General features: G+C 56.7%; 1 protein-coding gene across 1 annotated transcript in view; it reads right to left on the reverse strand.

Moving 5' to 3' along the window:
• CLPB (ClpB family mitochondrial disaggregase) overlaps positions 1–15,751 on the reverse strand; it is a 75,620-nt gene extending 59,869 nt beyond the window's left edge. The window contains exons 1-3 of the mRNA XM_077341140.1: positions 15,160–15,751; positions 12,541–12,592; positions 4,860–4,946 (exon numbers count right to left, since the gene is read on the reverse strand). Of these exons, the coding sequence (XP_077197255.1) occupies positions 4,860–4,946; positions 12,541–12,592; positions 15,160–15,688 (668 nt within the window). The 5' untranslated portion in view covers positions 15,689–15,751. The remainder of the gene's footprint in view (positions 1–4,859; positions 4,947–12,540; positions 12,593–15,159) is intronic.
• Positions 15,752–18,512: the final 2,761 nt, after the last annotated feature.

The raw sequence follows: 18,512 nt of genomic DNA on the forward strand, positions 1-18,512 counted from the left end.
AGAAGATGGAACAGAGTTGTTTTCTGTTGCCCCAGATCATCTGGAAGAAGTTCCTGACAGTTAGAGCGGCTCCTAAGTGGAACAGGCTTCCTCGGGAGGTGGTGGGTTCTCCATCTTTGGAAGTTTTAAGCAGAGGCTAGAGAGTCATCTGACAGAAATACTGATTTTGTGAACTGAGGCAGATGGTGAGTGGGTGGGCAGGAAGGGATGTGCCAGGGTTTGTTTCTTGTGGCCCTTCCTTGCAGACCCAGGGAATTGCTAATTGCTGCTGTGGGATGGGAGGTGAATTTCCTCCAGGCCAGGCTGGATTCTGGAGATTTTTGGTGGAGGGATCAGTTGGGCATGAAATTGGGGTCACCATGGGTGGGCAAGTACTTGTGAATTCCTGCATTCAGCAGGGGGTAGGGCCAGATGATCCTGGAGGTCCCTTCCAAATCTATGATTCAATGATTCTAAGTGAGAGTGTGGCCATCTGAGATATATTACCAAACAATGTACATTCGAGACACCTGGCCATTGTGTGTACAGTTAAAGGAGGGACAAGAACGCTGTCCCTTTTTGGACAAACTCCTCTTGAATCTCAAGACAGAATCACAAATGCAGCCCTCCCCAAGCCACTGTGTAGAGACATGGAACATACATGAGGGATGCTTTGGGATGAACCTGCGTTGATGACCTGTGTGGCCCCTTCCAACTCTATGATTCTATGATTCTATAAGCCAGGGGATATCCTCTTCCCTCTTGCTCTTCCGTCACATGCTCAACTGGTGCTTCCTGGTCAGAAACTGAGGATACCCGGGTGCTGACTTATTTTCCGTGTGGTGTGTGTGCCGCGCAGCCAGGAGAACCAAGGACCAGGCAGGGGACATCAGGAAGTGCTCTGCCACCCCCTGCCTCAGCAGCAGGGTTCCTAATGGTTCTGGGAAGAACGACCACCAAAGCCTTTGGAGATCTCCCATCCAAACACTAAACAGCCCAGCCCACTTGCCCTTTGATATGACCGGACTGGGTTTACCTGCGTTGCACGGAGGGACGGATCCCTCGGCCCAGACGGCCAGGACTGCAGTCGTGGGGCTGGCTGAATGCACCACCAGGCAGACGGGCGGGCGGGCAGGCGTGGGAGCATCAATCGCTCATTCCCTCGCCCAACCAGGGCATTAATTTGTTGATCTGGCCCTAACTGCATTAGCTGCAGCGTCCTCCTCATCTGCATGCGTATAAATCCGCACTGACCCCAGAGGGTGGCTTTCAATGAAAGTTCACCGGGCGCTCCAATCGATGATGGTAAGTGCTTTCTGCTGTTAGCGCCCGGGGGCCGTGAGGGGGGGGGAGCTGGCACAGAAGCTCAGGGGGTCCTCGGTGGACTCGGCTGGGAAGCAGCTCCACAGCCTCCAGAGGGCAGCAGCCGGGGAACCACGGAGAGGCAACGGAGCCAAAGCTCAGCAGAAAGGGGGTCAGCCCCAGTGCTTTAGCATCAAGAGCCTGTGGGATGTCGGGGTCAAGAGCGGTGCCCTCTAATCTGGCAAACCGGGTTTGATTCCCCACCCCTAATGCAGCCAACTAGGTGACGTCGGGCCAGTCCCTGTTCTCTGAGGCCTGGGAGGGGCCGATGGGCCAGTCAGCACCGCCAGCTTTACCTGGCAAGGGCCGGGGGTCTTTTGTGTGCTGCATTCCCTGATGGCCCAGCCTCCTCCCAGCCTGGAAGCTACGTGGGGCTGACCCTCCTTGGCATTAGGAGGAAGTCCAGGGCTGCTATGCAGAGGACTTCCCGTGAGCGGGCACCATAGATGAATCTACAGGCCACGCAGAGGCTGCTGAACTGAACCACGGCCCTTCCAAACTGTGGAAGGGAAAGCCTGAAGCTGCCTGACACTGACTCAGACCCTTGGTGGGTCAAAGTCAGTATTGCCTACTCAGACCAGCAGCAGCTCTGCAGGATCTCAGGCAGAGAAGAAGAAGAAGAGTTGTTTTTTATACCCAGCGTTTCACTACCCCAAAGAATCATAGAATCCTGGAATGGGAAGGGATCTCCAGGGTCATCTAGTCCAACCCCCTGCACAACGCAAGAAGTCACAACTATCTGCCTACCCACAGTGACCCCCAATTTCATGCCCAATGGATTCCCCACCACCACCACCAAAAATCTCCAGAATCCAGCCTGGCCTGGAAGAAATCCACCTACCATCCCCCAGTGGTGATCAGCAATTCCCTGGGTCTGCAAGGAAGGGCCAAAGAGACAAACCCTGGCCCATCCCTTCCTGCCCACCCACTCCCTGTCTGCCTCAGTTGATAAAATCTAGGTGCTGCAAGAAGAAAGTGGACGATCCCAAAAACACAACAAAGGAAAAAAGAATCTGTCCAATAACAGAGACTCTTAAATTTTGATTAAGCCACTGGACAGATTCTTTTTTCCTTTGTTAAGTTCTTAAAATCAGCATTTCTGTCAGATGACTCTCTAGCCTCTACTTAAAAGCTTCCAAGGAAGGAGAACCCACCACCTCCCGAGGAAGCCTCTTCCACGGAGGAACTGCTCTCAAAGTGGCTTCCAATCGCCCTCCCTTTCCTCCCTGTGAAGGAGGTGGAGCTGAGAGAGCCCTGATGTTACTGCTTGATCAGGACAGCACTATCAGGACTGTGATGAGCCTGAGGCCTTCCCCATCACCTGCTGCCCGATTCTTCCAACTAGAGATGCTGCTGGGCATTGAACTAAAGACCCGAAGCTGACCCTCTAGCACAGAGTCACGGCCTCTCCTCAAGGAATCCCGCTTGTGGACAGACCTCTGATAGCGACAGTCCTTGGAGTTCCTTCTGGGGTGGGGACGCTCCACGGGGCCAGCTGGGAGAAGGGCGGGGCTCTGCCTAATGGGGTCACGCAGACCAGAAAGGAGCCGACCCGTGGGGTCTCCTAAGACCTCGAGGGGAAGCCCTCCCCTTAACTTCATTAGCTTTCGATTAGGCTGGCCCTGCTGAGTGTCCCCGAGTCAAAGTCTTTCCCCTAAAAAACAGAACTGGACAGTAATTAGATGAAGCTGCCCCTCCCAGTGCCCTCGAGAGCTCCTCTGCCAGGCGCCAAAGACGCCCCTTCTAGCAGGGTGCCAACGTGGTAGCGGTTTTGCGACCCCTAAAACTCAAGGGGGGCAGCGGGGGGGGGGGGAGGCCAGGACGGAGAACCATCTGGGGCGATGATTATCCCCTGAGCAGCCTCCTCTCCCCGGCCCCCCCGCCCCCAGTTCCAGGCCACCAATTGCTCGGAATGGTCAACAACCGTCACACTCCGCCGATGGCCATTGTCCCCGGGCAAAGGTCGGAGGGGCTCAGAGCCCACCCTTCGGCAGCCCTGCAAACAAGGGAGCCCCCTGGCTGCTCGGACATCAAAGTTAAACAAACAGGCCCCGGCCCGTCCCCCCCACCTTGGCCCGCCGCGAGGAGCTCCCCGAGGGGGTCACCACTCCCCGCTTGTCACGGCACACATCAAAGTTTGCACCACACACGAACCCGGCACACGGATTGGCATCGTGTCGCCCGAGAGCGGATATTCGGCCTTTGTGCTTCCCGGTTAAGCCTGTGTTTTCCCAAATAATTAAGCCCTCTTTTTGCTTATGAACTTGTGACTAAGAAAAGCAGCCCTGAGAGGCTGTGACATCAAAGCCCGGCCCAACCGGCTGTCCCACGTTGGCTAAAATTGGATTTTGCTCTCCCCCCCCTCGCCCCCACCCCTTGGGCTTCATCTTTAAAATTTTTTTTAACTAATTGAATTTACTTGTAGACTGAATACATTGAAGGGCTGCTTTTAAAGGTTACCAGAAGACGTGGCTATTCGCCTGGGAAACTCAGGGCGGGGGGGTCGGCACACAGCGTGCTTGCGGTTCAGAGAGACACAGTGCAGCACATAAAGGCAGGGGGCTCGGGAAGACCCCTCTTGCACCCGTGTGGGGCTGGAACACTGATGCTTCACCAGGGGGACTGGCGGTGCCACCCACCTTATGGCACTGACTCTGGGGTTTCTATCAGGAAAGTAGGTGGCTCACAACAGCCAGTGTGAGGAGGTGGTTAAGAGCAGAGGCTTCTAATCTGGAGAGCTGGGTTTGGGTCCCCACCCGTCCTCCACATGCACCCAGCTGGGTGGCCTTGGGCTAGTCACAGTCCTGTCCGAGCTTCTCACAGAGCAGTTCCATCAGAGATCTCTCAGCCTCCCCTTCCTCACAGGGTGTCTGTTGTGGGGAGAGGAAGGGATTTCAAGCCGCTTTGAGACTCCTTTAGGCAGTGAGAAGTGGAGGGTATAATAGTTATAAGAACCAGCTCTTCTTCAAAAGCATTAAATCCAGGCCCTTGACAGACAAGACCGGGGCCTTTGCTGATGCGGGCGTCTCCCCAGGCGTGCAGAGGTATTGCTGAGTCTCCCAGCCCAAGCTGGTGACAACGGAATGGACTCCAGAACTCCCAGAATATTGACCTCCCAGGGCTTTGCCGTCCCTTGGGGGGCCCCTCTGGCCCTGGCCTTTTCCATTGAGGCTCTGGTGCTGGGAGGAGGGGGGGGGGTTCAGAAGGCCCTGCAAGGCCTGCCTGCTTGTTGGGGCTTTCTGGGGAGGGTGAACGGCAGGAATCTTTTAAGTGGGGGGAAAAGTGGGGAGAAGTTATTGAGTGTGTGCTTGGGGCAAGGAGCCCCTGGTTCTCAGGGAACGATTTCACACTCCCTCTCCAAGGCCCAGGTGAGCCACAGCCCCTCCCTCACTGCATGCCTGGCCCTCCCCTCCCCATCCACACAGGATTTCTCTGCACTGTTCACATTTTACATTGCCTGCAGCACCAAATGAGAGGGGGACCCAGAAGAGCATCCCCAACAAGGAAGCCGCCCTGACCTGGAGTTTCGGTTGATCGCTGCTACCATCAATGCCGTCCAGCCGAGCTTGTGCCGAGCGTTCACGTTGGCGCCGTCCTGCAGCAATCTGGACAGAAACAGGGAGTGAGATTCCAGGGGCTTTAAACAGAGGAGAACAGCCCAAAAACACATGCACGAGCCAACCCTCCCCCCCCCAATAACCAGATCAGGAATGAACTCATAGAATCATAGAATCAAAGAAGGGGCCATACAGGCCATCTAGTCCAACCCCCTGCTCAATGCAGGATCAGCCCAGAGCATCCTAAAGCATCCTACAATCAATCCAGTCCAACACACAGTGTCACGCAGAGGTCAAAATCAAATCCATCAGGAGGTCCACCAGCAGAGACCCTCCCTTTCTTGTCCCCCAAGCACCCAGGAGACAGAGCATCCCTGCCCCAGAAAGAAGAACATAAGGGTCAGGCCAGTGTCATTCAGGGGCCAAAACCCAGGGGCCCTCAGCAGGTCCACCAGCAGGGCCCCAACTCCAGAAGTCCTCCCACTCTTGCCTTCCTTTTCTCTGTTCGAAGCCTCCTGCTCATCCACTTTGCTGAGAGGAACAAGAAGAGGGCTTCTTTCTCTACTGTCTCTCTCCCAAGAACAACTTGGTCAGCCTCTATCATGTTAAGACTGACCTTGGGCTAGTCCATACTTTTCACTCTGGCCTACCTGAAAGTATTGTTGTGCGGATAAAGAGAGAAGGAAGCAAGCTGTTCTGGAACCCTGATGGGGAGAAATCAAATCTTCTAATACATAAATAAATAAAGGTGAATGAAGTGAAAAAAGAGAAATAAATCCAGGCCTTCCAGATGGAAAGATTCAGAGTAAAAGAGACTAATATGCCAAATGCCACCTAGCAATTTCGCAGCACAGCCTCCCCCCCAACCCCCCCCCACACACAGAGAGACATTTCTGAAGATCCTTCTGACCAAGTTCAGTTTCTGCTCTCAAGGGAAGACACTGTGGCTCAGTGGCAGAGCCTCTGCTTGGCATGCAGAAGGTCCCAGGTTCAATCCCCAGCACCTCTTCTTTACAGGATTGGGTAAGGTGTGACATGAAAGACCTCAGCCTGGGACCCTGGAAAGCTGTTGCCAGTTTGGGGGGACCAGACGGACCTCGAGAGACTCTGTAAGAGGCAGTTCTTGTGTTCCCTCCTATGGTGCAAACCACCTGCGTTCCCTACTGAGTCTGCTTGACAGAGGAGTTAAAACATCTGCAGCAACCCTGTATGAAGTCGAGAACTGAAATTCAGACGGTGAGTTCCCTGGGGCAGACACCGATCTCTGGCCAGGCATACCGGCATCGGGACAGAAGCAGCACATGCTAAGTGTCCTTCTGCCTTGCTCCGAGCTGCTACTTCTGCCTTAGCTGTCAAGAGCAGGGGGAACTGCTTTTGTCAAAAAGAAACAAACACTTCCAGGATCTGTTTTAATGGTTCACAGCCCTGATGCATCTCTGCAATAAGGAGAGGAGCAGAATATGAAGATGCATAAATATAGACACGTGGGACACGTTCGGCTTCCCAGAGGCGGCTTCAATGAATCTCTCCAAGAAAATATACAAGCGCTGAGGAGGGATACTGACTGGCACGTTACGGAATCACAGATGTGGAAGGGGCCAGAGAGGCCACCTAGTCCGGCCCTCCCTGCCCAAGACTGGACCAACATAAAGCAGCAAAGGTTCGACCAGCCGCTGCTTGAAGGCTGCCAGGGAGGGGGAGCTCCCCACCTTCCAAGGCAGCCCATTCTGCTGCAGAACAGCTCTGAATGTAAAATTTTCTTCCTAACGCCCAGCTGGTGCCTTTCCACCCGTCAGTTCTTGCAGGTCCTCTCCCCTGCTGCCAAGAGGAACCGCCCCCTGCCCTCCTCTACGCGGCCGTCTTTCCAGGATTTCAAGAGAGCCATCCCGCCCGCCCTTCGACCTCCTTTTCTCCCGACAAAACCTTCCGTGGCCCCTCAGCCTTTCTTCTTGGCCCCCGGGCCCCTGGTCCTCCTTGTCCCCCTCCTCTGCCCCTGCTCTGTTCCGCCCACGTGCTTCTTACAGGGACGAGGTGCTTGGAAAGAGAGAAACCCAGGTTTGCCCCCACTTTGCCCTCAGGTGTTTTGCCTATGCTGCCTGCCCGGGATCCAGTGAGAAAGGTAGGTGAGACAGAACATCAGGAGTAAACGTGAAAGGACAAGAGCAAAAGACAGACCCTTCGGAAGCCCCCCCCCACCTCCAGCAGAACAGTGCTAAATGCATTTCTGTCCATGAGTGACATGCAGCCCCCGGAAAGCCAGGAAGCCGGATTGGATGTCAAGAGGGCCGACAGGATTCTGTTTACAGTAACCCAAGAGGGCCTTCGGCATTGTGCTGGTCGCCTCTCGCTCAGAGGAGCATCGCCCGCAGCGTGAATCGACACCTCCGCCCCATCTGGGGGCTTGCGAAGGCTCCCTCCGTCTGCCCTGCTTGGGACGGGAATTGTCACCCGTTTTGATAAAATGCCCCCCCACCCCAAGAAGTTTGGATCCCAACACGAGGGCCGGGGGTGGCAGCCGGCCGCCTTTCAAATGGACTTATGTTACTCGCTTAATTGCCGAGGAAGGCAGAGCTGGTCTGTCGCAGCCAGGAAAAGAAGAAGCCGACGGAGGGTTTGTGGGCCTCGTGGCTATTCCATGCTCAACGGAGGAGGCACAAACCCTCCGGGCAGATCAGGATCCTAATGAAGCCACCCCCTCCTGCCTGGCCCTTCCAACTGGAGATGCCACTGGGGACTGAACCTGGGATCTTGTGCCTGCCAAGTAGAGGCTCTGCCCCTGAGGAGCCAGCGTCTTTCCCCTCCATCCTGCCTGGCCATTTTCACTGGAGATTCCAGGGATTGAACCGGGGACCTCCTGCAGGCCAAGCAGAGGCTCTGCTCCTCAGCCATGGCCCTTCCCTATGGCTCTCCAGGGTCTCACACAGAGGACTTCCCCTCCCCTCCTGCCTGGCCCTTCCAACTGGAGATGCCGGGGACTCAACTTGTGACCTCCTGCAGGCCAAGGAGATGCCCGGCCACTCAGCCAGCAACTTCTGTGTTCTCTGCATGGGACATAAGAACGTAAAGAGGAGCCATGCTGGATCAGGCCAATGCCCTGCCCCCTCCCCAGTCCTCCCTGGTTCTCCCGGGTGATGCTGGAAACGGGGGGGGGGGCATCTAACACTCAAGCAGGGCAGAGACCGAGATGCGGCCTTGAGGGGAGAAGCTGCAGGCGCCAGACGTTGGGGGCCAACAGCAGAGGGACTCCTCCAGAAGGGCTCCCGGAAGAGGGTGGGTGCCGCGCACGGAAGCAGCACCTCGGTGTGGCCCTTCGGCATGACCAAGGGCAGTGCCCCAATGCCCTCCAGCAGCAGAAGGCGCATCGGCATCTCAATTAGGGGCGCTCTTCAAAATCAGCACCCTGGCAGCTTTCTCCAAGGGCCGAACTTCCTGTCCGGGGCCCTCATCGTCACCGTCGTCATCATCATCATTAATATATTCCTGGCCTGATCTAATCACGCCAATCAATGCACCGTGACGACCGACCGCTGCCCGGCTCCTAGACAACCAAGCGTCTCTACCAGCAGGGGCATCTGGTTGCTAATTGAATCAGCCCCACAGATCAATGCTGAAGGATGTCTCTCCGCATTTTATCCAAGGGAGGCCGCAGCAGCGCAGACCCCTGGCCTTCCATAGAGTCGCGCACAGACGCTGGGCCTTGCCACACCCCGAGCGGCAGCACCACCTCCGGAGGGAAGCGGCAAACAAGCAAATCCACCCCCAGGGCATCGTGAAGTCGGGGGATACACCGTCATAGCAGGGGCATCAGTATCCACCTCCAGGGTCCTAAGAACAGAAGAAGAGCCCTGTTGGGTCAGGCCAGTGGCCCATCCAGTCCAGCACTCTGGGTCATGCAGGGGCCGAAGCCCAGGAGCTATCAGGAGGTCCACCAGAGGGGCCAGAACACCAGAAGCCCTCCCACTGCGGCCCCCCAAGTACCAAGGAGACAGAGCATCCCTGCCCTAGACATAAGAACACAAGAGAAACCCTGTTGGGTTAGGCCAGCAAAGTGGTGCCCGGCTTTCCCTGGACATGCAAGAAAGAAGACGGAGTTGTTTTTTATATCCCGCTTTTCTCTGCCTGAAGGAGTCTCCAAGCGGCTTCCCATCACCTTCACTTCCTCTCCCCTGTGGGGGAGGTGGGGCTGAGAGAGGTCTGACCGGGCTGCAGTGAGCCCAAGGTCCCCCAGCTGGCCGCATGTGGAGGAGGAGCGGGGAATCAAACCCGGCTCGCCAGATTAGAAGCCGCCACTCTTAACCACGACTGCAGGCTGGCTCGATGCACGGACACCATCCCTTCTGCCCAGCCACAATCTGCCCAAGTTCACGGAACCAGCATGTCAGTGAAGGGCCTATCTAGCCTCTGCTGTAAACGTCTTCAGGGACATCTTTGGGAAAAGTTTGATCCTTTGAGTTTTACGCTGGCTGGCTGAGACCTCAACCACCAGCACTCCCTGCGGTGCAGCACGCCTGGTGACGTGGAGCCCGGGGAGAGACAAGAACACACTGCCCCCCCCTTCCCAAGAGAACCCAAATACTTTCTCCCCATATGACCCTGAAGAATTTCTCCCCCAATAAGAACACTTGGGGAATCTGAGGAGGAAGAAACACTCCCATCAATTTTTTCTGTTTTGGAGTGAATGAGAAGCTTCGGAAGGCGGGCGAAAATGGAGGGGGGGGGGACCTGCTTTGATTTTCTTCCCTTCTGGAATGTCTGAAATGCAAGGCAAGGTTTCCCTCTAACGGGGCAGCATGAACTTCTTTGCGTGTCAAACAACCGACAGTGTTAAGCGATGACAATTCCTGTGGGCGCTGGAAGCACAGAGAACAGTTTCAAGTACATTTTTATGCAGATGTAAATCATTCTGGCAACCGTTCACACACGGAGATGCGCCGAAGCTCCTGTTGCTCAGGGCACTCGCATTATTGTTTGGGGGAAAGGACCAGGGCTCAGGGGACGGGCCTCTGCTCTGCAGGCACAAGTCCCCGGTCTGCACTAAATAAAGGCATCATGCAATATTAAAAACACCATAAAACACGGCAGAAGCCCTATTAATAGCCCCACCTCCCCCCCTACTGTCCGGCCATGCAGATTATTCACTACCAAAAAGGGAGGGTGCGCACGGAGAGGAGGGGAGCGGACTATATGATTTCCGGCCGGGATTGAACTTGGAAAGAGCAATTTGGCATTCATTCATAGAAATGATAGTAACCCCCCCCCATCCAAATGTGGCACAGTCGGGGCTCAATGAGGGGGGCACAAATCGGGAAGTCCGCCTTTTTTAACCCTGAAGGCCCCAGCTCCTAGCACAGCACGGCCGGCCTACCTTACAGGGATGATGTCAGGATTGTCAGGATCTTTACAGCATTATGTCCAACCCCATCCAGCCCACACAACCCCACATGAGTGAACACTACTTCCCCCACCCCGTACACTCCAAGGAAAGAAGGACCGGTTGAACACCAGCCGGGGAAGCTGCCCTCCGCTCTCTCCTCTGGGGCAGGGCTCCCACGACTCGAGGAGAAAAGGCAAAGACCTTGGACTCTAAGGGGGACAAACAGCGTCCTGCCCCCCCCCATGAGGCAACATGGGCCTTTCCCTAGGGGGAGGCGGAGGGCCTTGGAACCCATAAAGAAGAGGAGGCTGCCAACTGAGCCAGGGATGGCTTTAGTGCCCTGCAGACACGGCACCCGGTGACTCGCTTGGCTCAGGCCACCTCTGTCCGGCCGCAAAGGCAGCCGCTCAGCGCCCCCCTTCTACCTCTCCCCCCCCCCACTCAGACATATGGGGCTTCTATTCAGCCTCTTCTCCCGTGAGTTCTGGGTGAGCGATTCCGGGTCGCCTCGGCTCAAAGCCGGAGCCCAAAGGGCATGTTTGAGTTTGTGCTCAGCGGCTGCCGGCCGGGTGGCTTGGCCCTCCTGACAGGTGGAGGAAGAGGAAGCTGGAAACTTGAACTTTTGCCCACAACAAAAGCTTCTGTCCCTGCTGAAAACACGGCGACCCCCTCCCCAAAAAGATAGTGTTTAACATCTGGCACATCCGATGCTTTAAGAGCACTTATTTCTGGGCGGATTTGCAAGACTCCCGACAACAGTCGGGGCCCCGTTCTTCAATGTGTCTCCCTCTGAGGTCACAAAAATAAGAGTCCAATCAGGCACCTTTAAGACCGACAAAGATTTATTCAAGGTGGGAGCTTTCGAGTGCATGCACAGAGTGCATGCACTCGAAAGCTCCCGCCTTGAATAAATCTTTGTCGGTCTTAAAGGTGCCTGATTGGACTCTATTTTTGTTGTGCTCCTTCAGACCATCATGGTGCCTCACTTGAATCTACCCCTTTGACCTAGACAAGCACAGCCACCCAATCCTGACCCTCCTCTTCTCTCAGCAACGCCGACCCACCCTCGCCTCATAAGTGCTCCTGGACTTCCTTGGGGGGCTTCCATCCGGGTTCTGGTCTGGACCCATGCTGCTTAGCTACTGAGATTTGATGAGATCAGACTAGCCAGAGGAGATCCAGGCCAGGGCCACACTGTCACTGGATCTCCTGTGCTTGCCTCCGCTGGAGCCCCCTGCAGAACAGCCACTGCTCAGGAGACAACACAGACCTCCAGAGACCGGTTGGCTCTCTGTGGAAGCCATTTTTGCAAGATGTAACCATTACGTCGAGCCTCTTGTGGCGCAGAGTGGTAAGGCAGCCGTCTGACAGCTTTGCCCATAAGGCTGGGAGTTCAATCCCAGCAGCCGGCTCAAGGTTGACTCAGCCTTCCATCCTTCCGAGGTCGGTAAAATGAGTACCCAGCTTGCTTGCTGGGGGGTAAACGGTAATGACTGGGGAAGGCACTGGCAAACCACCACGTATTGAGTCTGCCAAGAAAACGCTAGAGGGCGTCACCCCAAGGGTCAGACATGACTCGGTGCTTGCACAGGGGATACCTTTACCTTTACCTTTAACCATTACGTCATAAGACCCCCCCCCGACACATAATGCAACAGGACAACAATACAGAATTTCGAAGAATGCTAGCAGCAACGGGAACGGAAAGCTGCTGACGGCCAGGGACCGCAGGAACAAGGCGGAAGGAGGGCAGCACAGGACAGTTCATTTATTTACAGACGGTAGCTCTTTAGCAGTAAAAGTACTGGATTCCAGTCCTGTAGCTTCTTAGAGACCAACAAGTAGGGATGGGCACAAACTGAGCCACAAGGCAAAATTTGTCATGAATTTTGCCCTGTTGGTGGTTCGCAAACCAAGGCTTGTACAATTGTGAACTTCCATGAACCTTTAAAGTAGTCCGTGTGGTCTGTGGATAGAGATGAAGCAGAGGTTTAAAGGGACTCTGTCTCTTTAAACTTCTGCTTTTCCTCTTCCTGCGAATGCAATTGAAGCAGCCGTGCAATGGTTGCTCCCCCTGGCTCCCGTTTTTCACGCAAACCTCGTTTCAAGGGACTGTGGTCCCTTTCGACAGCCCTCCTCTGTGCCAAGAGATGCGTTCCCAGCTCTCTCAGCCTCTCCTCATAAGGCCCGGATGCCAACCCCTCTACCCTTCTCCGAACATGCTCCAGGGACCCAGCGGCCCCCCAAAGCCTCAGCAGGGGCACTCACCTGTCCACCTCGGAGATACTGTTGGTCCTTGCGGCTTCCAGCAGCGCCTCCTCTGGAAAAGAGAAAGGGGAGGGGGAAGCCACAATGAGCAGGAGGCAGAAAGAGGGCCAGAGACCATGCAGGAGCCCTGGAGAATGAGGGGCCCCCTTTCTAAAGAAGTTCTCCGGTCCTGCCAGGACTCCACCCGTCCAGCAACAACTGTCAGCCGGACTCAGCCTCAGGGAAGAGCAGGGTATAAATGTAAAAAATAAACACAATAATATTTAGTTCTGTTGGGGTCTGTTTATTTAGATTCCTGCCGCATTTATTGTAATTGGAAGTAATTGGATTTTAATAGAAGTTGGATGGTTTTATTTGAAAGCCGCCGTGAGCGGCAGTTAACAAATATAATCATGACTAGCAGAAAAGCCTGTTGTACGAATAATATAACAGGGCAGGTCATGGTGGGCGGGGGTGGGAGGGAGAGCTGGTGGGGGCTGCCTCCCCCCCCCCCAGTCCCAGACCCTCCCTCCAAGTTTCCGCTTACTGCTGGCTGGCACTTCTTCCACATGGAAAGGCATCTTAAGATTATTTTGTTCTGTATCGTTGGGACTCACCCTGGCACCTCCGGGTGAAGGTGCAGGACAGAAGCCTCTGAAGACATCCATATAGTCTCCTGAGCAGAGGGCTTTGGGCTCTTAAGAGGGCTTTAGGATACTTAGGGCTGATCCTGCATTGAGCAGAGGATTGGACTAGATGGCCTGCATGGCCCTTTCCAACTCTATGGTTCTACGATTCTATGACACACAGTAATGGGTTTAAACTTCAAGTCCAACGATACAGGCTAGATATCAGGGGGAAAAAATTCACAGTCAGAGTAGTTCAGCAGCGGAATAGGCTGCCTAAGGAGGTGGTGAGCTCCCCCTCACTGGCAGTCTTCAAGCAAAGGTTGGATACACACTTTTCTTGGATGCTTTAGGATGCTCTGGGCTGATCCTGCGTTGAGCAGGGGGTTGGACTAGATGGCCTGCATGGCCCTTTCCAACTCTATGGTTCTACGATTAACAGGCAGCGGTTCGACGCAGCTTACAAATCCACGTTCCCTCTGCCTGAAAGACCCCGAAAGCAGCACCAGGAGAGGGACTGGGGGTGCGGCAGCAGAATAAGCTGCAGTTCCAGCAAGACTTGGCAATGCAACGGGCCTGCCAGGGTAGATGGCTGCCCAGGGAACTCTGCTCACAAGCCGCTTGGACCTCACAGGAAGGAGGAAGAGATTTTTTACACCCCGCTTTTCTCCCCACTGAGGAGTCTGAAAACGCCTTTCCCTTCCGCTCCCCTGCAACAGGCCCCTTGTGAGTCCAGTGGAGATGAGAGAGCTCTGCAAGAACTGTGCCTGGCCCCAGGTCACCCAGCAGGCTTCAGGTGGAGGAGGAGCGGGGAATCGAACGGGGCCCTGCAGATCTGAGTCTGCCGCTCTTAGCCACGATGCCGCTGTGTTGGAGACAGAGTCCCCCCAAGAGCATCGGTCTAGCTAATAGGACAGGTGAGCCAGCAGGCGGGGCCTGGGACGAGGGAGCGGCTGGAATAGCTCCAGGCCCCCTGCTGGAGAGCTGCAGTCAGACAGCAGCAGGATATGCCAAGCAGAAAGGCCCCGGTCCCAATCCATGAAAATCATCGCGCAAAGTTCCTGGAAAGTCACAGCCTATGGGGGACCCAGGAAAAGGGACCTGCTGCCATGATCAAGTCAAAGGCGCCCCCTGCTGGCCAAGAGAGGAAACACCAAGACACAAGATGGCATCCCCTGGCCAGCTTGCCTATTAGAGCTCCACCCAGAGGGAGACAAAACTGTGTGGGTCAGAGGGTCAGACGCAGACCTGGCAGACCCAGGTTTCAAATCCCCACGTCAGGGAAGCTTGCCCCAGCGCCTTGGAACAACCATGTGCTCTCAGCCTAACATGCCAGAGCAGAGCCATGTAGCCTTTTCAGATCCCCATTCAGGAGAAAGATGAGGCATCAAGAGAAGGAAATGCAGAATTAAAGGGCCCATATTCCCAAAACTGCTTTGCCCCTGTGGGGACTGCAGAGGACCACATTGCAGCAGGGAGGGCTGGAACAGAAGTGAGTGGGCAAGGGCCCCAAGGGGGAACTTCTCTCACGGTACGCAAGAACGTCAGAAGAGCCCAGGGGGGCGGAACCACCTCCCTCTGTGGCCTGCAGGCATGTCAGAGGCTTCTGGGGAGCCAGGGACAGATCTGAGCTCAATCAGCACAGAGAAAGCTTAGGTATATAAATGCAATAAATAAATCAATTAACTAAACATAGTGCTGGAAGGGACCCCAAAGGTCATCTAGCCCAACCCCCTGTACAAAGAAAGAAATTCACTGCCACGTGCACATGCCCTCTGTGACCCCTGCTCTGTGCCCAGAGAAGGGCAAAAAAAGCTCCTGGGCCACAATGGAGAAAACCTCCAGGCGCCTGGTCACCCCAGCACCTCCCCATTCCAGCTTGCCAACTGAGCTGGCCTCAGCCACAAGGGGGAGAGCAAGGCTGGCCGGCAGCCCCACGCTGCCCCCTGCTGGAGCGAGAGGCCTTTGGGACGGGGGCCAGCACCGCCAAGGCCCTGCTGCTGCTGCTGCTCACCTTTGGACAGGTGGCTCTTGCTGTAGCAGAAGGCCAGCCCGGCCGCTGCCACGGCCGTGGCGGAGAAGGCGGGGATCCGTGCCCGCCGGCTGCGTCCCTCGTGGCCCCGGTGGCGCCTCCCGGCATGCTCCGGGTTGGGCCAGAGGCGCACCCTGCTGGGCTCCTTGGGGAGGTGGGCGGCTGGGGGGTCCTTGGGGGTCTCCTCCTCGGGCTGGGCCAGCCTGGGCAGCCAGCCCTCCTTCTTGCCCAGCTCCTGCCCCCTGCAGGCCACCGCCCGGAACTGCAGCCGCGTCTCGTCCCCGCAGCGCCCCCTGGCGGCGGCCCACAGCAGCTCCACGGCCGGCGGCTCGAAGGCGGCGCTGCGGCGGCCCCTGGCGGCCTCTGCCGGGAACTGCAGGTCGGCGGGGAAGGCGCTCCGGTTCGCCTCCCTGGCCGAGGCCCCGCGGACGGCCGGGGGGGGCCTGATCCCCGCCGCGAGGAAGCGGGCGAGACTCGAAGGCAGCGGCCTGCTCATCCGGCACGCCAGCATGACGGCCCGCCTCGCCCCGGCGCCGCACGGCCCGCCTCGCCAGTCGCCCGGGAAACCAAGATGGCGGCGCCGGAGGGGGACGGGACGTCAGGCACGCCGCAGGCGGAAGAGCGGGGGCCGACGGGAGTGGTAGTCCCCGGCCTTTCCCCGCCCGCCGCGCCCCTCGGGGCTCTGGGCAGAAGGGACCACAGTTCCCAGAAGGCGCAGGCGGCGGTGACGTCAACAAAGAGTTCCGAGGCGTGGCTTTGTGCGCTTTCTGGGAAATGGAGTCAATCATGGGGGAGCCGGGAGGGGGGGAGAGGCTCCATCCCCCAAAGCCGCAGGTTCGAAACTGGCGGGGGATCAGCGGCGCAGGTAAATTATTTTGTTCGTCACGGTTTTGTGTATTAAATTTAAATCTAATAATGCAACACGCATAGTATTACAAATTAGAAATGTTGAAATATTTTAATGAGTAGAATTTTAATTCTGCAAGGGGGGTCAAGAAGGGGAAAGGACCCTTTAGCAAAGAATCATCGTGTGGCTGTATTGGGATGCAGAGACACAGTTTGCTAACTTAACAGAATTAACTTTATATCCCCCCTGGCATGATGGCCAGTTCATCTATTCTGAGGAAGAGTGCTTGCACTCGAAAGCTCACGCCCTGAATAAATCTTTGCTGGTCTTAAAGGTGCCCCTGCTGGACTCTGATGCTGTAGTGGTTTGGAAAGTGGGTTTGAATTATTTAATTGTTATTAGTTGTTTCAAAATTGGCAACGACCAAATAATATTTCCCAGAAAGTGGCTTTTTAAAAAAAGCTTGCATAACATGAAATCAGAAAAGTAATTCGAATCACAATATCACGGGCAAAACCCAAAATGCATTAGGAATTAAAGCCAGTGGTTGTAAAAGGGGTTAGGAGTGCCAGGGCTGGGCCATCCATCTCGGGGGTGGAGCCGGGAGGGGGTTCGACTTGGTGCAGGGAGGGGGCTCAGTGGAATATAAAGCTATAGAGACCCCCTTCCCCAGCAGCCCTTTCCTCCAGGGGAACTGAGCTCTGCAGTCTGGAGAGGAGCTGTCATTCCGGGGGATCCCCAGGCCCCACCTGGAGGCTGGCATCCCTGACCCTCTGTGGGGTCCAAGGCCACAGAACCCCCTCTCCCAAGCAGCCCTTTCCTCCAGGGGAACTGAGCTCTGCAGTCTGGAGATGAGGTGGAATTCCAGGGGATCCCCAGGCCCCACCTGGAGGCTGGCATCCCTGACCCTCAGTGGGGTCCAAGGCCACAGAGTCCCCCCTCCCAAGCAGCCCTTTCCTCCAGGGGAACTGAGCTCTGCAGTCTGGAGAGGGGCTGTCATTTCGGGGGATCCCCAGGCCCCACCTGGAGGCTGGCATCCCTGACCCTCTGTGGGGTCCAAGGCCACTGAGCCCACCCTCCCAAGCAGCCCTTTCCTCCAGGGGAACTGAGCTCTGCAGTCTGGAGAGGAGCTGGAATTCCGGGGGATCCCCAGGCCCCACCTGGAGGCTGGCATCCCTGGCCCTCAGTGGGGTCCAAGGCCACAGAGTCCCCCCTCCCAAGCAGCCCTTTCCTCCAGGGGAACGGAGCTCTGCAGTCTGGAGATGAGGTGGAATTCCAGGGGATCCCCAGGCCCCACCTGGAGGCTGGCATCCCTGACCCTCTGTGGGGTCCAAGGCCACAGAGTCCCCCCTCCCAAGCAGCCCTTTTCTCCAGGGGAACTGAGCTCTGCAGTCTGGAGAGGAGCTGGAATTCCGGGGGATCCCCAGGCCCCACCTGGAGGCTGGCATCCCTGGCCCTCAGTGGGGTCCAAGGCCACAGAGTCCCCCCTCCCAAGCAGCCCTTTCCTCCAGGGGAACGGAGCTCTGCAGTCTGGAGATGAGGTGGAATTCCAGGGGATACCCAGGCCCCACCTGGAGGCTGGCATCCCTGACCCTCTGTGGGGTCCAAGGCCACTGAGCCCACCCTCCCAAGCAGCCCTTTCCTCCAGGGGAACTGAGCTCTGCAGTCTGGAGATGAGGTGGAATTCCAGGGGATCCCCAGGCCCCACCTGGAGGCTGGCATCCCTGACCCTCAGTGGGGTCCAAGGCCACAGAGTCCCCCCTCCCAAGCAGCCCTTTCCTCCAGGGGAACGGAGCTCTGCAGTCTGGAGATGAGGTGGAATTCCAGGGGATCCCCAGGCCCCACCTGGAGGCTGGCATCCCTGACCCTCAGTGGGGTCCAAGGCCACAGAGTCCCCCCTCCCAAGCAGCCCTTTCCTCCAGGGGAACTGATCTCTGCAGTCTGGAGAGGAGCTGGCATTTCGGGGGATCCCCAGGCCCCACCTGGAGATTGGCATCTCAGTCCCCCTCCCAAGCAGCCCTTTCCTCCAGGGGAACTGAGCTCTGCAGTCTGGAGAGGGGCTGTCATTTCGGGGGATCCCCAGGCCCCACCTGGAGGCTGGCATCCCTGACCCTCTGTGGGGTCCAAGGCCACTGAGCCCACCCTCCCAAGCAGCCCTTTCCTCCAGGGGAACGGAGCTCTGCAGTCTGGAGATGAGGTGGAATTCCAGGGGATCCCCAGGCCCCACCTGGAGGCTGGCATCCCTGGCCCTCAGTGGGGTCCAAGGCCACAGAGTCCCCCCTCCCAAGCAGCCCTTTCCTCCAGGGGAACGGAGCTCTGCAGTCTGGAGATGAGGTGGAATTCCAGGGGATACCCAGGCCCCACCTGGAGGCTGGCATCCCTGACCCTCTGTGGGGTCCAAGGCCACTGAGCCCACCCTCCCAAGCAGCCCTTTCCTCCAGGGGAACTGAGCTCTGCAGTCTGGAGATGAGGTGGAATTCCAGGGGAT

The sequence above is a fragment of the Paroedura picta genome, chromosome 6, assembly GCF_049243985.1.
Source record: "Paroedura picta isolate Pp20150507F chromosome 6, Ppicta_v3.0, whole genome shotgun sequence".
In the NCBI taxonomy this organism is placed as follows: Eukaryota; Metazoa; Chordata; class Lepidosauria; order Squamata; family Gekkonidae; genus Paroedura; species Paroedura picta.